The 24,361-nt window shown below is 32.8% G+C and overlaps 2 protein-coding genes across 2 annotated transcripts in view; one reads left to right on the plus strand and one right to left on the minus strand.

Moving 5' to 3' along the window:
* LOC139481185 (uncharacterized) overlaps nt 1–6,137 on the minus strand; it is a 98,736-nt gene extending 92,599 nt beyond the window's left edge. The window contains exons 1-2 of the mRNA XM_071264343.1: nt 6,024–6,137; nt 4,826–4,917 (exon numbers count right to left, since the gene is read on the minus strand). Of these exons, the coding sequence (XP_071120444.1) occupies nt 4,826–4,834 (9 nt within the window). The 5' untranslated portion in view covers nt 4,835–4,917; nt 6,024–6,137. The remainder of the gene's footprint in view (nt 1–4,825; nt 4,918–6,023) is intronic.
* A 2,099-nt stretch (nt 6,138–8,236) lies between these two features.
* Nucleotides 8,237–24,361, plus strand: part of LOC139481196 (uncharacterized) — a 197,992-nt gene continuing 181,867 nt past the window's right edge. Inside the window, exons 1-2 of the mRNA XM_071264355.1 lie at nt 8,237–10,026; nt 10,554–10,638. Coding sequence (XP_071120456.1) covers nt 9,868–10,026; nt 10,554–10,638 — 244 coding nt within the window. The 5' untranslated portion in view covers nt 8,237–9,867. The remainder of the gene's footprint in view (nt 10,027–10,553; nt 10,639–24,361) is intronic.

Genomic DNA, 24,361 nt, shown 5'->3' on the forward strand with positions numbered 1-24,361 from the left:
TCCCTAATAACACTGATTTTGAGCGTGTAGACAAGTAACACCGCGACATATGATCAGCGTTGCTTTGAAGTTATTCTTGTCAATTTTTAAACTTATTAAAAAAAGGTTGTACTCCTAGCAAGAGTAGTCTTTGGTGTTAATGGTGTATGTTTTATTTATGACGTCATCGTTAACTGGACGCGTCTGACCAGGACGAAAAGTTCACTTTGTTTTGTGGTCAAGCCGAAAATTGAAAAAAAATATGGATAGGGGTGAAGTTAAGAGTGATTTTTAAAGGTAATTCAAATAGATTATTCCGAAAATGAAAGATCTTTTTATTCCGTATATAATAAGGAAAAAAAAATAAAAAGTTGTGTTACAACATTTCAAAAGATCGTGGCAGAATTAATGATTTTTTGAAATTTGTATTTCTGTCACAAAACCCAAATCTCGCATATTTTTTGGAGCTCTTCAAAATTCGAACGAATGCTGTAGATCCAAACCATAATTTACATATCCACCCTTCCTGTGTCAAAATTATACAATAAATATACAACTTTTTATGTCTTCAATTAGTAAGTATTGTTTAAATTATGTCCTAAATTGTTCATTTTATGAAATGTCACACTCGCAGTTTTCTGACGTTTTGGCGTATCTGTAAAGTGTCTTATGAAAAGTAATAGGCAGTTGCAGTCTTTTCTACGATATGAAATTTTATTCAAACGTGAAAACTTTTTTTTTAAGTGTATGAAAAAAAATTGTCTCGAAGTTTTAAGAGAAAATATTGAAAAAAAAAATAAACACGATCTTTTTGTTTTTGTCTAGTCAAAATGTCACAAAACACCGTTTTTTACATTTTTGTTACAAGTATGATAAGTCATATTATACAGTTTTGAAGGGGGAAAATTTGAAATTATAATAGCACAAAAAATACTACATAACATTAAAATCTACTGTTCAGGGATTTTTTTTGAACCCATTTTCGATCACATGTCGAAAGTATTAACGACACAGTCAGCGACTACTTTTGTCTAGTCATAATGTCACACCATGCATTTTTACTTGTTTTGACGTTACGTTCTGTAAAACTTGACATGTAGTGCCTAACGTCGAAAATTGCTGAAGCCTTTACGTGCCATGCTAATTAACTTTTTCCAATTTGATATAACGAATTATGAATTTGATATAACAGATTATGAATTTGATATAACAAATTATGAATTTGATATAACAAATAATAAATTTGATATAACGAATACGAATACGAATACTTTATTTCTCATAACAGATTATCAATTTGGTATAACAAATTATCAATTTGAGATAACAGATTATCAATTTGATATAACAAATTATCAATTAGAAATAACAAATTGTCAATTTGATTTAACAAATTGTGAATTTCTCTACCAATAGTATGATTTAATTATAATAATAAGATTGGTTGAAACATTGCGTAACCCAAATTGGCGCATTTTTTTGTGTATTGATTCATTGTTTATCTGACGTCCAGCGACAAATATGTCATTGAATGCTTATTCAAAACTTTCTTAACAGGTTTAATGTTTCTGAAATCCTTTCCCTCCCTTTTTATCTATTATTTGAGGCAGTTTGGGGGACTAGTTTGAATGTTATCTATTCAGTACATGGGACCTGGTGTCTTAGAACGAACGATTAAAATAGAAAAAGGATCAATTTATATTGCACATTTTCAAATCAGAAAGAATAGATAGTGTGTTTCTAGGGACATAGGAACATGAAAGGATAAAAAATGCTGGCATGCTTCTTTATCAATTTCGATGGGCACATACAAGGATTAATAAAACATCCTTAAGTTCATCCTTGCATTTTTCTTTATATATTTGTTTCAATATTTATTTTGTTTGCACACTTTTCATTAAAAAACAAAGACCCATGCGCGAGATCTGGAAGAGAAAACCCATGCACAATCAGTACAATACTGTTGATAAAGTTGCAGTAGGAACTGACTTTTCTCTTTATCTTGTCTAGATTGTGGTGCACATTCGCCTATACATTGTATTTTTATATTTATTGTTGTTTGCAATTTGATGATAGTATCAAGAAAAACGTAAATAGCTGAGTGACAACTATAGAACTACTTTTATTTCCATGATGAACCAAAGTGAACATATATATACATACAACTTTAATATTAAACCAGCATAAATTAATGCTCGTGGTTTTAGTATTATTCAACTAGGAAAGTTTTCGCTAAAATGGGCTATCGAAAATACAGCTGTACGGGTTAATCCTGCTCTATAAAATGGGCTCTAATGTCTAGTTTTGCGCTAAAATTATCTGCGCCCATCTGTTTTCTTGTTCATAGTTGAGATTAAATTTCTTTTTGTTTATGAAATTGGCAAATTTTATTAAATTAATTTTATTGTGGTTAATTTGAATTTGCTTTCAACTGTTGATTCTTTTACCATTTAATACAGGCGATGAAACAAACGATTCAACTAATAAAAATTTTATTTTCGGAAATTATCAAAAGCGGATAAAAGAATAAGCCCTTGACATGCACCATTTGCGAGTATGATGGTCTTGTGAAACAATGATAGTCCGTCGGAAGGGGCGATAAATGACTGACCCGTGTTTTATTAAGAGAGAGCAATATCTCTTGCACATAAAAGTCACCCTTGTAGATTTCGAAAAGAGCAGGCTAAGGCTACAAGGAAGCATTCGCACCCTCAAAGTGGAAACGGATTAATATAAGTTGTAATAACTTGTTTTCCAATCCACTATAAATAAATATGTTTAAACTAAAAGAAAAAGCAGCAGAAAAGACAGTGGTTTAAACTTTTTTTTAATATCCTGTTTCAATCAAAAGAAAGAGAAAATATCTTTGCTCCAAGGGGATACTAATGTAAATGAATATTATTTTTTCCGTTTTAATTTAACTGTATTTAAAAAAAAATATGTGTCACTTTTGCATTTCGGTTCTATGCGTAGCAAGTCAAGCAAACCGCTCATATAAATTATGCTGTATAACGACGTTATTTATACAATGCATGAAAAATAACGTCCAAATAACGTTACCAAAACTAACACCAACACCGTACGCGACGTCTCATACGGTCGGACCGTACGCGTACGGTCCGACTATTATTAAAAAGTTGGTCAGGTTTATTAGATACAAATGCATATAGCAGATCAACATAACTTAACTATCAAATTAATATAAAAAAGTTCAATTGTAATTGAAACTAAAACTTTATATTCTAACTTGTTTTTAATTCACGCTAATTAAATATGCTAATCTCTTGTATTAAGCATGTCGATCAGTAGTACATTAATTGTATTATGAACGCTGAAATTGAAGATATCGGAAGTAAACATAAAGTGGGAGTTCAATTGTTTTAAAATATTTAGCAACTTTACCAAAAAAAAAAAAAAAAATGTAAAAGAACATGCATGAACTGCATACATGAAATTGCTAAAAATATTACGTTACTTGAATTGTGTCACTTTGGGCGAGAGTACCAAAATAGGATTCATATATACAATTAAACAAATACCTAATTTCAATTGTTCGTTTGTTCATTTTACCTATCTAATTGTAACAAATTATCAATAACAATTTGTAAAACTAAAAATAAAGATTGTTTCAATTTAACCCATATGATCAAATAACATGTATTGTCAGATCGTACTGGACCGTACGCGTATACTTATACGGTCCGACCGTACGCGTATGGTCGGACCGTATGAGTATACGTTTACGGTCCGGACCGTACGCGTACGGTCCAAATACTCATATGGCCTGGAACATAAACATACCTGTCAAGGTACATGTATTTAGCCTTAAGGTAAGTAATGACAACTTTATGACTGGTGATTACGATAGACAAATTGATTTGATCGACGAATTTATTTTTCAAAATGTTCAAGGTGCACCATTTTTTGGTACATGGTGCACCATTTTTGCAAACCCAGGGGGTGGTCACCGACACCGGATGACCACCCCCTGGATCCGCCTCAGAGTCAGACAGCACCAGCAGCACTCATTCTTCAACTTATCTTTCTATCGGCGTGTTGATCCCATACACACGCATACTTACAGTGTGCTCACTTTGCAACCTTACAGGCTAATCTCGAAGAAACGATTTGCACACGAAACATATATCGAAAAAGAAATTTCAAATGTGTAAACAAATGATCGGTCATCCGAGAAAAGGACTGCCAAGATAGTTGTTTCATTGAGGACTGCCAGAGAACTCAGATACTAATTTTGTGACTAGTAAAAATTGTATTTAATTCATTATTATCTACATCTATAATACATAACATGTGACCAAGGCACACATCACCATTTCGGAAGTGCGAGGGGTGATGGTGGGGAATTTGCCGCAAAACTAACATGTATATGCTTGGTATTAAAACTGTCAATTATTTTACAGCGGACGCTTCTGAGAAGAAGTGATTCGAGAATTCACCTTATTCCTATCCGGATAAGTTAAACAATTTCACAACTTTTCATACTGAAGTTGTCTGGGCCTTGTTCAAACAATTAATAGGGCATATAACTTTCATAGAGACATGTTTAAACCATCATAAAAACATCAAAAAAAGCATTTTCAATTACTTGAATTTGTCTTTTTGATAGTGCGTCTGAAACTATCAAATTTTAAACTTGATGTCCACTTTCCAAACTCAAGAATATTATGAACATATCTAGATATAACACGTGCAACTATCATAAATTATATGAAAGAAGTAGAGATAACTATATCAAAAGACAGCAGAAATAATATAAACACTTTTAATACACACAAAAAAGTATCAAAGAACAAGAAATCCTTTAAATAACAATATTAAAACTTACATTGATCATCTCTAGATCGAATCAAATTCATGACAAATATACTGTTCTCATCACTCGTTATGTAGATGACTGTTTGTAATGTGCTAAAGAATCTGCAATAGAGATATGGAAAATAAAGTATGAACAATGAATCAAACGCTTTACGGAGCTTCCTTAGAAAAGATGTTCAAATATATATATTTCAACCAGACCGAAATTGTAATTCCACTTCATTTTCAACTATTATTTCCCGATGATGAAGAATTTTATACATTTGTTTGTATTTTGGTTTTGGGATTATACTATATATAGCAGATAGCGATAATCAACTGTACTTCCTAATAGATTTAAAGTATAAACAATTTGGAAGCAGGTAGTCCTATTTCTTTATAATCATTATAATAGGCACCAAAGTATAGTCACTAAAGGGAGCATTCATAGAGTTTGTATCATTGTATGTTGTTCGCTTGGGTCTCAAAAGCAACATTTTTCTCATGTCCCCTAGGAATTGCATACAGCAAATTAGGATATGCATATTAAAAAACTTACTATCTCTCTTTCAAATTATCCATAAATTCTGATCAGCGAATACACATTTTGCAAAATACATATTTTGAATGATATTAAAACTGTTGTTGCATAATTCTTATTTGTGGAAACGTCAAGTATAATCAAGACACCTTGGTCTATGTGCACATTAAACAAAACAAAGATGGATTCAGTCATGACAACATTTGTGTGTTGGTGATGGTGATGTGTTCGTAAATCTTACTTTACTGTAATTCTTGCTGCTTATAATTATCTCTATCTATAATGAACTTGGCCCAGTAGTTACAGTGGATCAGGTTTTTTTTTTAAATTTACAAAATTTATGAAAGTTGTTAAAAACTATGGTTTCAGAGACATAAGCCAAAATCTACATGTTACCCTTATGTTCTATTTTTAGCCATGGTGGCCACCTTGGTTGGTTGGCCGGGTCACCAAACACATATTTTAAACTAAAATACCCCAATGATGATTGTTGATAAGTTTGGTTTAATTTGGCCTACTAGTTTCAAAGGAGACGACGACGACGACGGACAACGGACGCTAAGTGATAAGAAAAGCTCATTTAGCCCTTTATGCCAGGTGAGTTAAAAATGATTGTCTAAAATTATGGTGATAAGGTTGAGACTTAAAATACATGAATGGGTTCATTAATTCCAAAAGTTCGCCTTACCTGCTATATTTGATTAGTCCTTGATACAGTATACAAGCCAGGAAATCATTATACAATTCATGTAAGTAACTTTTGATATTCTTGGTCAAGGTTAAGTGTAATAATATACTTTATTTACAACATTCCATTTAATATGGTAGATTACGTAACTAAAAAAGTTTTATTTTGATATCACGATAAGGCGTTCTTTAATTATCTGCATTTCTGCAGTTGGTTTTAAAGTGCTGATTTAAATGATTAAGAAGTAACCTGGATATATGCCAAACTATCTTTTCGGTTTTTCAATTTTCTGAAATCATGATCCTAAGAAAATGATGTCAAACTGATGGAGGTGGCACGTTTTCAATTTTAAACCTTTTACATCATATAATTTATTTACATAAATACAGTTTGAATAATTTTAAATAAATTGCTATAATCCTTTTGGATTTTTGGATTTTTGAAATTTTTACTTTATTTTCCATGAAAACTGTTTTCGAATTAAAATTTATAATTAACCGTCATAGCATTTTGTTCAAGTTAAACTTTCGGTTGAATATCTGTTATCCATGCGCACGCTAAATTATCAACAGCAATATCCTTAAAAAGTTCGTCGCGTTTTGGCTATTTTACACTGACGTCTGCAGGTTAAGCAATCACCAAACAATCAATTAATAAAAATTCAAAAGTATATTAGTAGGGTGCCGCATCAACAAATTTTATTGATTTGCCTTAAAAGAATAACACACGGCTATATTTTATATAATTGGAAAGAAGAGAACAAGCCTCATCGGAATACCGTTGTCGTCATTGTCTACCGTGGTCACGTTTTTATTAAATCAAGGTCAAAGGTCAACGCAAAAATTCCCAGAAAAATGCACAGTCACATTTAGATAGCTTGTTTCGCCTACAAATATGCGTTTGAAGCAATATAAAAACAACTATTTTATAAAAAAATATCTTTTGTATCTTCATTTAAACATATTTTATATTTTTATCGCCAAAAATGACTTCAGATTGACTATTTTGCATATAGGGTTCAAATTTGAAATTTTCAAACAGCTGTCAAATAACTGACCTTGACCTATCCCAATTTCTAAATTTGAAACTTTTGTATTTAATTCATTACAAGTAAGATCTAAAGATGTTTTTTATATCTTAACTTTAATAATTTGTCGAAAACAAAATGAATTTTTAACGTCTTTTGATAGTAAGGTGTTCGTCAATTTCTAGGTAAATATCAAATTTCTGTTATTGGGTTTGAAAGAGTATATATAAGTGATTTGTTTCGAAATTTGTGTAACATTAACGTCGAACTTGGTTGAAAATAAAGCTCTGTTAATAGCTTTGCTTTACAGAAGTAAAAAATACTGCAGACGGAGAAAAAAATGGGGGTTAAAGTTATGAAAACAAAACTTCTATTAGAAACAGGTAAAACAACCCATTCTTCATATACAGAAGACTAAATTAACAAAAAATGGCTATAATGTTCACAAGTATTCCAAAAATATAATAAGGGAGAGGGTTATGTACAGCACCGATGTATTTTACAAACAATTACAAACAAAAAAGGCGTGAGAAACTATAGGGACATTACAAACTTTTAAATGAATACAAGCTGACAACAGCATGGCAAAAACACGAAAAAAAGACCAAATGGAAATAGAAAATTATGATCGAAGCTTATAAGGTTTCAACTCCCTCAGGCAGAGGTTGGCTTTAGATGAATTTGGCGAATTATTTTAGGTATTTTTGACGTATATAGCTCTTCAACGGTTTCGGTACTTATACATCTTCGGATTTCAAATGTTTGGCTTTGAACGTTCCTGATGAAGGTGTATCCAGAAAATCGCTTCGGACGCAATAAATAATTAAACGTGTTGTTTTCATTTTTTTTATTACCTACTACGTTCTATGGTCTCCTGTAGTTTAAGTCCTCCAACGACGTCAAGGTCAGAGACCATATGGCATGTTTTTTTTTTTTTTTTTTTACATATCTTTCCCCAATAGATAGACTATTACTATATTTCCCACGATTTCAAAATTGAGTAGATGTTTCTTTCTTGTTTAGAAAATAGTATGAACTGCTTTATTTTAGTCGATAGCTAACAATGATTCATAAGGTTCAAACAGAAAAATGAAATCTTATATACAGCGTCATCTTCGTCGTCACCAATGTTTGTAACTGCAACCAGACGAGTATTTACATTTAGACATGTGTAATTTGTCAGACATGGGCATACATCTGGTTGCAGTTTGTAAACACTATGAATTTGTAATATGCAGTAACTGTTTTCAAACTTTAAGGCATATTTTATAATTTTAATAGTAAAATGCTGATTGCTATATTGGCAATATATAAACATGTGAACTATGCAAACCATCCAAAATTAATGAAGCACGACCGAAGGTGCAGGGCCAGATAACTAACCTTCGTGGAAATGAGAAATACCAATGTTGATAAAATTTGAGTGCAAATTATAATTGTAGCGATTTAAAGTCATTATTGGCGAGGATTTCAACGGGGAAAAAATTACAACGGTTCAACTTTGACTTCGTCTATGTTCAATTTTTTTTAAGGTTTTTCAGACATTTCCCCTGATCAGACAATACTGGGATCTCATCATACGCAATACGACTTTGAAAAAAGTCAACAACCAATTGATTGCACTTGCTACATGTATCCGCAACAATGGACTAATTAATAAAAAAAAGTGTTGATTGTAGGATTTAACGAAATTGTGAGGTTAAATGGCGTCACATGTCACCTTAAAAATTGTTTTAAAACTTTGACAGAAATAATTATTTAGAAATGGATACTTCAAAATAGTTTTAACGACGTACGTATTTTATATCAAGTATAAGTTTACATCCCAACTTTTTTCTATTGACGATGTCCGGAAAAGGAAATTGTTGTTAGGAAAAAAAAAAGTTCAAAAGTAAGAAACATATCTGACGTACATGTATAAGTTATAATACAATATTTATACATAGTTAACAGATAACTACTGATCTTATAACAAATAAGTTTAGCGTATTCTATGGAGTATAGTCAGTCAGTAGACCGTGACTGAGGGAGTGACACAAAATGATCAACTTGGAAATGAGAGGTGCCAATGTTAGTACTACATACCAAGTCCCCCCGTTGACCTACCGTTAGTGATTCCATAGACTGACCAACAATCAATATATATGGTGGTCAAGTAGTTTTCAAGGAAATGACATGTGTCAATATGCCAATACATTTGCTTTCCAAATAACACTGAATTACTTTAAGTGCCTCCATATAAAACTGACCTTAAACCAAACTTAAAATATTGTTGACGGTACCGACGCTAACGCCACCCCCTCCCGCTGGAACATCACGCCAGTAAGTCTCGCTCTTTCCACTTCGTCGTAGCGAGACAAAAACGTATGGACATTATAGTGACCATATTTTGATTATTTACAGCATTTAATAAGACAGTGATGAAGTGTAAAAAAAGTTTTAATGTTTTATACCATATTATAGTGAAGAGGTAGCAAAACCCTCATCATTTATCGAAGTTATCCAGCAGAAAGTTTTGCATACTTCACTTCAACATACGTATACTTTAATCACATGGCAAGTTCATTCTTATCAGTTTTCTTTTTTTTATTTATAGATAGGTACAGTTGTACGCATAGGATGTGAAGCGTTTTAGTAATATATAAATAACAGCATTTATTAGAGAAAGAAAATATTGGATTGCATACTAGTACAAGTTTTTGCATTAGTTTGGAGATTATTAAAATTGTCAAGAGTATTAAATACAGCTATTCATGATGTGAACATACATTAAGATTCGAAATAAATATAAACTATGTGAGAGTACTGTTTGACAATATGGAGAGGATTCTGTATGTGTACGTTTTAATCAATTCATTGCTAGTTCTGACAGCTTTCAGTAAATATGTTAATTTCAAATTTGGAAGTGAATATGAATATAAATTTCATTTGGATTCCAGTTTAAATGATGTTGGTCGATTCGGTGTAAATGCAAAGGTAAATTCAGTTATGTTTAAGTTAATGTTCCCGTGTTAACATATCACTTCTTCCTGGCATTAAGTAAATCAGAGAATGACGTTTTTTCAATTTGTCTATGTTGCATATTCAACTTCAGACTAACTGACTTTTAGACATACAAGTAAAAGACGACTAATCTATCAAATTTAGTTTTTTTTGCGAGCAAAATATGGCATTCTGAATTATATAATTTTCTTGTTACTTTTTTTGAGGTGGGCTACATGATATGATAGTTTATTCTCATAAAACCATGCAAATACAAAGGTTACAGAGAAGTTAAAAAAAATAATATACATAAGAATAAAAATACATTAAAAATGCATAAATTTAAAAATTTCGGATGAGATAACATATTAAAGAATATATATAAGTATATGTATAAGTATATGTATATACTTATAGTCAAATGTAAAAGTTAATATTGTATAAAAAAATATCAAATTTCGTTTTCTTGCGAGCAAAATATGGCATTCTGAATTATTATAATTTTCTTGTTACTTTTTTAGGTGGGCTACACGAATATTGATAATACGGACGAATTCCAGGAAATTTTGCTCAGAATATATACCTTCACAGTGACAGCAAATTCGGGTATCTATATATAAGATTACCATAAGATGTTTCTAATTAATAAATGTATTTACTCCATCGTTTCACTCCTCCGAAAATAAATTTTGTCTTAACTATAATATATCGTAGAAAAAATACCAAACACAATATAGGGTTGTGCGTTCTGACAATTTTGCACAACCTGTAGCGTGAAAAAGAGTCCGGTGATCCATACCTTTTATTATATTCTGAAAAGCATTATAACAACTTTATTTTGACAAATTATCACAAAGTTCTATCAATTTTAAAAGTTGAGACGCCCCAGCCACCTCAACCTTGTTATAAAAAATGCAATTTCAACTTCATTTGTATTAAACAATGGATGAAGTTCACAACAAGTAGTCTTTTTAAGTTTGAATTGTACGTATGTTTGCCTTGTATTACATTTGAATTTACGAAAGCTAATCATTACTACATCAAGTTGTAAAGTCATACATTTGGGACCTGTAACAAGAAACTTCTCTAGAAGTCCGTGTAGTAATCATAGTTAACAATAATATCAAGAGTGTACCTGGGACTATTATACTAATATGATAGTCCCAGGGTGAACTATGAACATTTTAAGATAGTAACAAAAACCTTTCTTTTCTTGAAATAAATTACGGACTTTCCATCATCAAAGACATAGAATGATTAAAAATGAAATATTGGTATTGTGTTCCTTGAGTTCCTATATTTTACTAGACTACTCAAAGTCTCACGACAACGAGACCGGAAGAAGGAAGTAGATTTCTGCGTTCTGCGCAAATGCGGGAATAAAAAAAAAAGCGAAAAAAAAAAAAAAATTTGAAAGATTTTAAGTTCATTAGTAAAATGAAATTTTCCCATTTTTTTTTTATTGATTTTTCTACTGTAATAGGGGACGAAGTCCCCATATTAAGCATAAGGACAGGGCCGTAACAAGCCTCATTTAAAAGTGAGGCAATATATATTCGCCGAGTCGAGGGGTCTGGGGCCGCTTTTAGGGCCCCAGAAGCTTTGACCCCCCGGAAAATCGTGCATTTTGAGCGTTTCCCGGACTCTTTCTTTCTCCGAAAGGGAAACGCAATTAATTTTAAACTATTTTTTCGACAACATTCTAGTCTGAAAGCAAAATATATAGGTTCATCGTAATTGTCTTGTATTGTGTTTAGAATTTAGTGATTTATTTTTATGACTAAATCTAAATATAGTGACAGTGCAGTTTTATACTTTAAGCTACGGTAACCGATTAAGTCGACACTAGGGACACATTTGACCTTGCTTTATTGTATTAATGATTCATTCATTGTTGAAGACCCTCCAGCGACAATAAGGATGACCATGACCATTGATAATTTGTATTGACTTTGTTTGCGATTAGGTACCGTGCACGTTTACTCCATATTCCTTTATTTTCTATTAAAGGGTTTGAACACAACTTAATGCAAGTTTAACTCTTCAAATGTAAAAGGTCATATTGCAAAACATAATATTGATGTTGTTTTTTCAAATGATTTGATACCGGCAGATTGGTGGTCTCATTTTAATTAAACCCATATGTCATCTATCTAGTTTTAACTACAAATCTGAAGTTTGCATTCTTTAAAATTTGGTACAATTCTCAATGAAGAAACGACCAATTTTCTGAGTCCCGTAGCATCGTATCTTCTGATAATATTTTCTCGCAAAATTTCTAGACATCTGAGGATATATAAAATTGCCAAATCACACATATACAAATGAAAGTCATCACTTGACTCATGAGACTATAGTCATAAAATATGGTAATAAATGAACAAAAGGCAAACCCTGGAACAGATAAAACACATATTCAAGTACAGAAAATAGACCATCAAAACTAAGGACTGAAAGCAAAATAGAAACATGGATAACAAAAAAACATGCAGGGGCGAAATCAGAGAGTGAAGACAACTTACTTCTTGGAAGCTTTTGTTACTATTCATTTAAAAAAAATTCCAACATGAGGCAATTGCCTCATTTTTCTCCATGTAGATACGGCCCCGTAGGAACCATAAAAAATAGGATTGTTAAGTTAATAATCTAAATATTTTGCTATTTTCTTGGTTAACTTGCTATTTAAACTTAAAGGGGAGAAACTGCTCAGCAGTATTAATGTATAATATTTCCTGATCATCTGTTTGTGGGTTTCTACATCAATTGTATGTGCTAATTGATTCTCAGTGGCCGAGTAATCACTAACCAGTTACCACTGAGGTGTGAGTTCGAACCCGGCTCGTGCGGATGCACTCGACTCCAATCTTAATTGACTAGCATTGTCAGTTTTCCTATCGAAGGTCGGTGGTTTTCTCCGGGCACTCTGGCTTCCTGGCCGCCACGTAATAGCCTAAACGCGGTGCTTACAAGTGGCGTTAAAACACCAAAAATCAAAAATCAAATCATGTACTAATTCATAGTCAGTTGTTTTTGTTTTTTTAATTGATTATTTTATGGTCCATTTACTTTTCAAGTTTTTATACGACGGCAAAATAGAATTTGAGAATGGAAATGGGAAATATGTCAACAATTTGCTTTCTTATAATGCTATCGTTTCCTCTTTGTCCGAAGACAAATGTTCAATACACAAAAGGAAATTTATAATTGATATTGGGGGTTAGAATCAGTGATCAAATAAAGGCAACAGTAGTATACCGCTGTTCAAAACTCATAAATCCATGGACAAAAAACAAAATCGGGGTAACAAACCAAAACCGAGCGAAACGCACTAAATATAAGAGGAGAACAACGACACAACACCGAAACGCAACACACACAGAAACAGACCAATCATCAGACAAAACACCACGAGAATAACAAATGTAACATGAAAACCAAATACATGAATTTGGGATAGACAAGTACCGTGCCACGTCTTATCTCAATATCTCAAAAATAAGAGAAAACACAAACGACTCAACGTTAAAATGCAACACAAAGAGAAACGAACAATATTATAACAATGACCATCTTCTGACTTGGTACAGGACACTTTTAAAGGGGAATAAAAGTGGTGGGTTGAACCTGGTTTTAAGGCATGCCAAACCTCGCACTTTAATGGCAAAGTTAAATACAACACCGAAACGACAACACAACACCACAGGACCACAACACAAACAAACAGGAGAACATATTAGACACAGAAAAACATGATTAATAGATAACAAAAAGCATCAGGTCCAAAATTCAATACGCCAAAAACGCGCCTTGCCCACACAAGACTCACCAGTGACGCCCAGATATAAAAGATCGAACGTGAAAAAAGTACAAAGTTGTACAGCACTGAAGATCAAAAGTTGAAAAGGTTTCGCAAAATACGGCATTGTTTTTATGCCCGGGATAAGAACATTCTTAAAAACATGCATGTCTGTAGTTCCTAGACAATAACTTGTGTGTCAGTGTATGGATCTTTCTGAAATTGTACTACAAGGTTCCATAACGCGTAGGGAAGGCTGAGATTGAGTTTGGGGGTAATTGCCTAAAACGTTTTTGAAATATTTGTTCTCGGGGAGGGGATTTTTTTCCAATATGTTTTGGAGGGGTTTATTCTGTTTTTCTGCAATATTTTTTAAAATTTCAATTTTTGGGGGGTTTTCTCCAAAAAAATCCAATTTTTTCATTGAAATAGATATAGGAAGATGTGGTGTGAGTGCCAATGAGACAACTCTCCATACAAATAACAATTTAAAAAGTAAACCATTATAGGTTAAAGTACGGCCTTCAACACGGAGCTTTGGCTCACACCGAACAACAAGCTATAAAGGGCCCCAAAATTACTAGTGTAAAACCATTCAAACGGGAAAACCAACGGTCTAATCTATATAAACAAAACGAGAAACGAGAAACACGTATATATTACATAAACAAACGACAACTACTGTACATCAGATTCCTGACTTAGGACAGGTGCAAACATTTGCAGCGGGATTAAACGTTTTAATGGATCCAAACCTTCTCCCTTTTTTTGAAACAATAGCATAACATCACAACAAAGAAAAACATACGATAAAATATCAATTGGCAGACTTAACTCAATCAAAAAACGTATGATTAAACAATGAACGAATAAATTTGATCTGAGTATTTCTCATTTATATATAAATGCAACACATTCTGATATTGTAGGATATATAAATCAAACAGGGTGTGTAAATTATTTTCTCGGTAATTTGTGCATTTTTATTTTGGTGTGTATGTACTCCCCGATAATGTCAGTATCAGTCGACTGGTAATGATAAAGTTGGAGACTGCTACTGCTGAATAAAAATGATCAGGCTCTCTGATGTCAGATACCGGTTTTCAAATTAGTCTAGTATAAAAAAAAAAGTTTAAAGGTTCCAAAATCAAAATATATTTGATTTCACTTGACATTAATTTTTTTGTGTTTTTAGCTTACCTGGCCCAAAGGGTAAAGTGTGCTTTTCTCATCACTTGACGTCCTTCGTTAAATTTTACAAAAATCTTCTCCTCTTAAAATACTGGGCCAAAAACCAAACTTGACCACAATCATCATTTGGATATGTAGTTTGAAAAATGTGTCCGATGAGGATGGCCACTATGAATAGAATGAAATTCAAAACAGTGTGGCTGTGGCCATTGATTGACACATTAAATTCATCCATTGACTGGGACAATTTAGGTGAACATTTGTATGTAACGACCACTGATCACTATGTACTTTTTAAAGACACTTAAACTATGGGGTCACCAAAGGTTCTCAACACCTCAATAAAGTAATTCGAAAAAATTAATCAGAAATAACACGATGTTTTGATTTATACCAATTATATAAATCAAAACATAAAGGTTATTCCTGATTATTTTTTCGAATTACTTTTTAATTAAAGGCGTTAAGAAACCTTTGGTGACCCTACAGTTTAAATGTCTATCGTAGGTACGTCGTGAACAGTGGTCGTTACAGACAAATGTTCACGTAAATTGTCCCAGTCAATGGATGAATTTAATGTGTCAATCAATGGCCACAGCCACACTGTTTTGAATTTCATACTATCTCTAAAACCAAAGCATTTAGAGCAAATCTGACATTGGGTTAAATTGTTTGTTAGGTCAAGATCTATCTGCTCTGATATTTTCAGACAAATAGGACAACTCGTTGTTGGGTTGCTGTCCCTAAATTTGTAATTTTAAGGAAATTTTGAAGTTTTGGGTTACTATCTTGAATGTTATTATAGATACAAGTATAGATAAACTGTAAACAGTAATAATGTTCAGCATAGTAAGATCTACAAAAATGGTCAATAGACCCGATAAGGAGTTATTGCACTGTATAGACATATTGAACTAGTTTTCGTAAATTTTTGTAACCTTTTTCAAAAGTCTGCTCCTTAAACAACTGAGACAAATTTAAACAAACTTGGGGACAATCAGCATTAGGGTATCTAGTTAAAAAAATGTGTCCGATGACTCTGTCTGCAAATCAAAATGGCAGACATGACTAAAAATAGAACAAAAGGGGGGATACATTTTTGAGATATCTCTAAAACTTAAGCAAAAGTGTCATAGCTGCATTATTTCATGTATCACTTGTAGATAAAGATATCAGGTGAGCGACTCAGGCTCCATGGAGCCTCTAGTTTACATGTATATATATGATAAATCAAATCTGCGCTCATATCGCGCTGCGCTTGGCGAAGCATTTTATTATTTTTTTTGTGGTCTTTTTTTTTTCTCTTTTGATCATGAAAATTAATTTGTAGTTGCATCCAAGAAATGTGTCGGCAGCTTGGTTTCCAAAGGATATGTAGCCTACTTACTTCCAAATAACATGCCCTGTATATTTTTCAGATACAGCCTTTGTATGAGGTCGATACAAGGATATATTGACCTGAAAGAAGTATATTGACTGAGGACGAAGTCCGAGGTCGATATACTTCTTTGGGTCGATATATCCTGTATTGACCTCATACAAAGGCTATATTTGATATATTATTAATTTCCGACCATGTTTGTATCAAAATCGTCATTTAGGTTTGTTGGAACTTTATAGATATTACATTGTCTCCTTGACAATAACAACATATTAGTTGTTATTTCATTTACTTTTTTTTGACATCTTATGTATTTGAAGATTTTTTTTTCGTCAAATAATCGATCACAGATAACATTTGTTTCAAAACGTTAAACAATATCCTGAAATTCATTACATGACGTATATCGGTTTTTAGATATTCTAAAAATAACCGTGCAATATGCTTTTTGCCGGTCAATATGCTTTTTGCTATCCGCCGTTTTCTCTCTACCTTCGAAAATATAGTTTAACATGTGACTATCTCTAAACGAATCAAATTTGATAAAATATACGAATTAATAATATATATATATATATACAATAATAGTGCATTGACTTGACATATCAACGATATGAGGATGAGGCTTAGAAACGGGGAAATGCGAGGCTATGCCGAGCTGTTTCCCCGTTTCGGGCCGAATCCTTATATCGTTGATATGTCAAGTCAATGCACTATTATTGTCTTTATACTGCAATCTAAAAAAAAAACCGTTTTAAATTGTTGTTTAATGTGCTAATGATATTTATTTGATTTAAATATTGTGAAAAAAAATCCCCGTTAATAAGGGCTCATATAATGCAGGCGGAGAAATATACAACACGATGAAATGTACATTTCCTGTTGAAACTCGCGATCGACGGTGAACGAATAAGGAGATAACTGTATTGTATTTTAAGCTCCGACGGCATCAATTGGGGATTTGATGGTCGCAATTTTTAAAATTTACTGGCGACGCGTTAGCGACCATCAAATCCCCAATTTTGTTATCTCCATTCTAATGAAACTGACAGAAAACAACGTTAAAACATGTAATTAAAATCTGGCATATGCCATCTGCGCTTGCGCGTACGTCCCATAGCATCAATTGTCAATTGATGCCATGTAGAAAAGTGACGTTATCCAATCAAAATGAACGTTACAAACGTTGTTGCATTAGAATTCGTTTGAATATGGACTAATATAGCCGCAGCCCAGTATAGAGATTGAATCGAGTTGTTCTTCTTCATATTGAATGTAGAATAAATTAATTCTGTGTCTCAGCCATACAGATAACTTTACTTCAAAATAAATTTATTTTATATTTTATCATAATCCGAAATCGCATTGAAACTAGAATAAATTTATTCTGTGTCACAGTTTCACCATACAGATAACTTTACTTCAAAATAAATTTATTTTATATATTATTATAATCCGAAATCGTATTGAATGTAGAATAAATTTATTCTGTGTCTCAGCCTCACCATACAGATAACTTTACTTCAAAATAAATTTATTTTATATGTTATTATAATCCGAAATCGCATTGAAACTAGAATAAATTTATTCTGTGTCACAGCCTCACCATACAGATAACTTTACTTCAAAATAAATTTATTTTATATATTATTATAATCCGAAATCGCATTGAATGTAGAATAAATGTATTCTGTGTCTCAGCCTCACCATACAGATAAATATTATCATAATCATAAATGACATTGAATGAAGAATAAATTTATTTAATGATTTTCTCGAACTAATAATAGATATTATGGCTCTATATAATAAATTTATTTTATACATGATCATATACAGTAAGCACCATGCATTTAGAATAAATTTATTCTATGTTGCATCCTTTACAGAGAGTTGACTAAAAATGGACAGCTAAGTGTAGAATTCAGTATAAATTTATTTTGAAATGTAACAAATAAATACTAATATAACAGAATTGTCTTTGTTTTTCATGATTTTTTCTCAAATACATGGGTTATAGAATAAATTTATTACGTTCTGGTCCAAATTTAGCCTCTAATTGCACTTGTCAGAAATTAGAGTGAAAAAAGAGGAAAATTGGTTTTTTCCTTTTTTATTCTGCTCTCAGTTATATATAGTTTGGCATTTGATTACATCCTTTTAATGCACAGTTCTGTCGTATATTTATTTTTGTGTAAAAAAATTCACGTTAGTAGGTAGAAAAATGATATTAAATGCGATTTTTTTTGTTATACTACAATTACTATAGAAAAAAGACCCCCCCCCCCCCCTAGACAAAAAGAAAACAATTATTGTCGTCTTGTCGAAAGCAAGGTCTTTAAGATTTATGAGTGAAATAGCTGCCTACTTGGATCTTTTGACATACATCCTTCTTTTTGACAAGTTTCGCGAAAGCGATACTTAGCGATGCTAGGTTCCGTCGTCAGCATTCACGCCGACTAATTCAGCATTTAGGTTCATTCTGTGGTTAAAGATTTGTTTTACATCAAAATCGTTGTCAAACATAATGGAATTTCGCGAAATTGGGAGCTTCTTTCTGTCCAAAATACAGTATCCAGGGCAAAATTTTGCAAATATTTATTTTCATTTTTCCGTAGTTTACTACTAGATGGACTTCGTTTTTCCTGAACAGTTAATTTCATGTTTTGTCTGAAGTAAAGGTTTTCGTGCAGTCGTCAATAACCGTTTTGTTTAATCGTTCAGTTGCAAGTTAAATGCAGGTCAAGATCATGATAATGATATATGAATGTTGAAACTATTTTGTTCTACATTGCGCTGGACTTTCACTCGTGTGTTCAAAATGCAACAGTCAGAGTAAAGACATTTATATATCTTATAAGTGGGTGCGTCCTTTTTGCTAAGATTTTAATTCCATATGACGATCTGTAGCTGTTTGATTTTATGGAAACTTTATATTTTTATTATCGTTTGAACAAGGAACGTATATACTGTACCAAGGTTTAACGGTCAGATTATTTATACAATATTGAAAACATAACATTTATGAAGCCATGATGTTTATTTTTTTATTGAATAGATCGCATAATATCATTCATTACGACTATGTGTTATGACCAGCAACAACTTTTCAAAAAGCTCCGTCTTACATGACAATCATATAGTTTAGGTTGTTTATCTATATTCTCCCGAAAAAAGGCTAAAGAGAATAAATTATGTAGTGTCACCATTGTATGCTATACTGTTTTGGCAATTAATGCCATTACGCCAGCATGTTTCTGGAAATTATTCTCAATCAACAAAAAATTATATTTCTGCACATAAACTTCTTCAAAGTTCTTAACAGCTTCCAGGGACTTGAAGGACCTCGTTCCTTCTTTATCAAACATTTCGTTTTGGCTTTTTGCCAGCAATAATTTCAATTTTCTTTTCCAATTTTCTTCCGTAATTTTTAAACACTATGTCCCGAATTTTTCAAAATATTACTTATTTTAGTTTATTACACATAAACATAAACAAACAAAAAACAGATGACACTCAACGACTTCACAGGTAAACGGGAAAGCGGCAGGCGTCCTAATAAACGCCTATTAAACACCGAATATTGATGTGTACCATATATGACTTTGCCCCCAGTTCAACCAAATCTCGTATATTCTCGCATGAGTTTTAATTAAACGCTTGACCCACTCAGAATTCTAGGTCGCGAACAAGCTTTCCCTGAACTACTGTATTTGATAGAAACGATACAAAAAAATAACATTAAATCGTAATTCTCCAAATAATGTAACAATTTAGGAAAAAAAGGAAAAAATCTAAATGTAAATAAAAAAAGTTAATGATTTAAAATAACCAATTTTTAACTACATAAACGCGTATTTCCCGCTTTTCGTTACACCACAAGAAACTTTCCTAGGAGCCGTGGATTGCGGAATATCGTCTATATATTTCCAAAATATTCACGTAAATTGATGGCATCGTGTGTTAAAACAGTTATTGGCCAATCAAATCGGTATATATTATTTAATATTCACGGTTGGGAACCCCTTTAACCCAAACTCCTGCGTCGTAAAAATTACATGCTTTGCATATTCTTTAGCTTTTATATACTAAGTAGGCAACCCTTTTTGTTGGTTGGTTGTAGGCTAGCATAATATTCTCATACACCGACTTTTAAAAGAGACCACCAAAACTCTTTTTGTGGATACTCTTATAGTATTAAGCATCCTATCCCGCTAATAGGCGCTTGAATATCAGATATTTATTTGAAATAACACAAGATATATGAGGTTGTGAATGAGGTTTACAGAATAAGAGAATAATGCCCCTCCCCCCCCAAAAAAAAGAGAGAATATAAAGTAAGGTTGATTAACAAAATAACTAAACTCTGCGTTTTCTGCATACCAAATTAAATATTGATATACGTATATCATTTGGAATGAAATGTTGAACTGGTCCAATGATTTTAGCTATGAAAATTATGTTCATTAATAAGCATCGGTATTTTCGTCCACCATTGCAGACTTAGTTAACCTAAAGCCTCGGTCACACCTTACCGGATAGCCCGAACGGACGCCTAACGGATAACTTTTTTTCAATCCGTTCATGTCCGTTAGACGTCCGTTCTTATCCGTTAGGCGTCCGTCCATATCCGTTGCATGTCCGTTAAGCGTCCGTTTTATCCGTTGACGTCCGTTCTGTCCGGTGGAAAATTTTGAGCATGTTCAAAACTTTGAACGGACGTCCAACGGATAAAATGTCCGTTGAACGTCCGTTAGGCGTCCGTTAGGCGTCCGTTTTGTACGGTACTCGTCCGTTTTGTATCCGTTACGTGTCCGTTATGCATCCGTTGGAGATCCGGTAGACCAATTCACCAACGGACGTCTACCGGACGCCTAACGGACGCCTAACGGATAAAACGGATGTGAAACGGACATTAACGGAAGGATAACGGATAAAACGGATGCCTACCGGATGTAAAACGGACAAATGCCAATTGAAATTTCGCGTTAGAAATGCCAATAATTGGTATGTCAGATTTTCTTGAGTGTCATGAATATTTATTATTCGTGATGGATCTTGGAGTAAGAGCACGTCTTCGCTACCAAACAGCTCTTATTCAGGCCAGACTCAACTTAAATGTAGCAAATATAAACCTTATAGCTGTCGAAAGGAGAAGAAGGAGAAGACAAAGGAGATGGTGGACACGACCATGGCTTAGTCCTGAAAGACGATGCAGTTTTGGTCTATATGACCAACTCATGACCGAACTTAGGTGGGAGGATCGGCAGTCCTTTGTACACTTCCTTCGAATGCCCACAGAGATGTTCGACGAGATATTGCAAGTTGGACCTCGCATAGCCAAGCAGAATACCTTTTACAGAAATCCACTGGAACCAGGACTCAAGTTAGCAATTACACTTAGACACCTTGCTTCTGGAGCAAAATATCGTAGCATGCAGTACGGATGAAGAGTTCCGTATAACACATTATCCGTTTTCATACCAGAGGTACATAATATAAACAAATTCAGAAAATCAACTTAAACTCTATAAGACTGAATTACCACACTGCTTCTACCTTGATTTTTTTTTAATCAGAGTAGCTCTATATTTGCACACATATCATGCTAAACAAGACGCAATACAAAATAAAATCAACTAAACCTGTTAACTAAAGTGACCCTCGTGTGTAAAAACGTAAAAAAGAATCGGATAAATTGTTCTATTTGTTTGGTACGTGTGACCTTGATACTTGTCCTACTGACCACACTTTCCCAGAAGCAAATATTATAACATATATACATGTACTAGATACAATCATTTTAAGGTCACGTGTATGTGGTTTATTGCCTTTAATTTTCAGATGGTTTATTGCTTTTAATTTTCAGATGGTTTATTGCCTTAAATTTTTAGATGGTTTATTGCCTTTAATTTTCAGATTATTTTGTTCATCCGTTTTATCCGTTACGCTTCCGTTAGGTGTCCGTTTTATCCGGTACTCGTCCGTTGGATGTACGTTCGACGTCCGTTCTGTCCGGTACGTATCCGTTTCATGTACGTTCAATGTCCGTTGTGTGTCCGTTAGGCATTCGTTACATGTCCGTTAGTAAACCAACGGACTCCCAACGGATAAAAATTTTGTCAACGGATAACTTTTTTTTTATCCGTTAGGCGTCCGTTCGAGCTATCCGGTAAGGTGTGACCGAGGCTTTACATCCTTCTCCTACATTGTGTCAATAATTATTAAAACAATGAAATTTCGTGAAAGACTTCAGACAAAAATAACCATTGACAACAAAAAGCTATGTACAGCTGTAAAAAAACATACAACAACTTAAAAGAGCTATAATTCTCGATTTTTGGAACGAAGCATGCACACAAAGAACAGAAACAAATGAAGAACTATCAGACCAAACAGAACCTTATAAATAGCCAAATCATGCAGACGAAGATCAACTTTGTCTAATGGAGTTGAAACCTTAGTTTCTTTATAATTTCAAAATTTATGGATTTCAAGGGACGTCTCTTTCGCCGGAATGATTCCTACGTCTTTAGTTTCATGTTTGAGAGATCCATAATTCATTTTAATTTAAAAAAAAAAAAAAAAAAAAAACAACAATATATTTTATAGATCTGGAAGACGAATGCTCGAAGACGGATGACATTGTTTTTGATTTTTTGGGGGTTGGGGAAAACCTATTTTTCTTTCACTACAAATAAAAATTAAATACATTTTAAAATCCTCCAAAACGACTTTATTGATAAGCATTTTTCTATATTGGGCTATCAATAATAAAATCTAACCTGTTCCGGTGATAAAATTTTAACTCTGTCAAGATTCCAGATTACTCTTAATGTCGGATAACTTATGCTGCTGTATATGTTATAAAACTTTATGCTCAGCGCTAGCTTCTCGGTACTATTTCCTCATATATCACAAACTAGATAAGATCAAATATAACTAATTTCATCTTATCTACTGCTTAAATTGTTATCCCATATATCCAAATTATTACAAATAAGCTAAGTTAAAATATTTATATTTTTCTGTGTTTCGTTTCAATCAGACATTTAACAGTTTAACAAAATTGATAAATGGTTTCATTTTTTGTGTAGTGCAAATTCTAAAGGGGCACATAACTTAAAGTATTAGCAAATTTTGTAATGCTGAAAAGATAAGAATGGCTATAAGAATTACAGAACAAAGAAATGCACCCCCCCTCGTTGCCACTAATCTAGACCCTCACTGTGTCGGATGGTTTCGTTTAATATATTTGCCTGTTTTTTTGTCTCCAAAAAGAATATTGGTACAAAGTGTTGTTAATCTCACGGCAAAGTTTGCTATGTATTCTAACTAAATTAAAATCGTAAAAAATTGCATTTGTGTTTAACTCATTGAATAATGAAAAAGAACCTCACTAAAAATATGGCCAAATAAACAATTAAACATCAGACATTTCTGCATCTTATGGTATCTATTTTATAAAAATTACTCATACACTTACTTGGTAATAATTTTTTTTAAAAATACCGATTTTAGTTGAAATAAAAGGACATTTTTTGAGTGGAAACTCACTTTTGTCCTATGACTGTAAGCGTCTTATATCTTGAATTAATATTGAAAACGGACTAAAATTCTTTAATTGTATTAAATTAAATGTTGATATAAAAATATCGCCATAATTCGCCATCCATAATAATTATTTTTAAAAATGTTTATTTGGCATGCCATACTCGATAAAAGTGCGGACGTGAAAGAAAGCACTCTTCTCGGTTTACGATGTACACTTACGATGATAAACACGACGTAACTTGCGATCAACTTAGTAGTTCTTTACGATGCCTTTGTGAAACACACGTAAAGGGATCGTAGAACCACACGTAAACCGATCGTAAACTGATACGATGATCGTAAGTTAAGAAGGCTTTGTGAAACGGTGGCCTGGTCATTACTTGTGTCGAACACAATTTTAACAAAAG

This window comes from Mytilus edulis, chromosome 7 (assembly GCF_963676685.1).
Source record: "Mytilus edulis chromosome 7, xbMytEdul2.2, whole genome shotgun sequence".
Classification (NCBI taxonomy): Eukaryota; Metazoa; Mollusca; class Bivalvia; order Mytilida; family Mytilidae; genus Mytilus; species Mytilus edulis.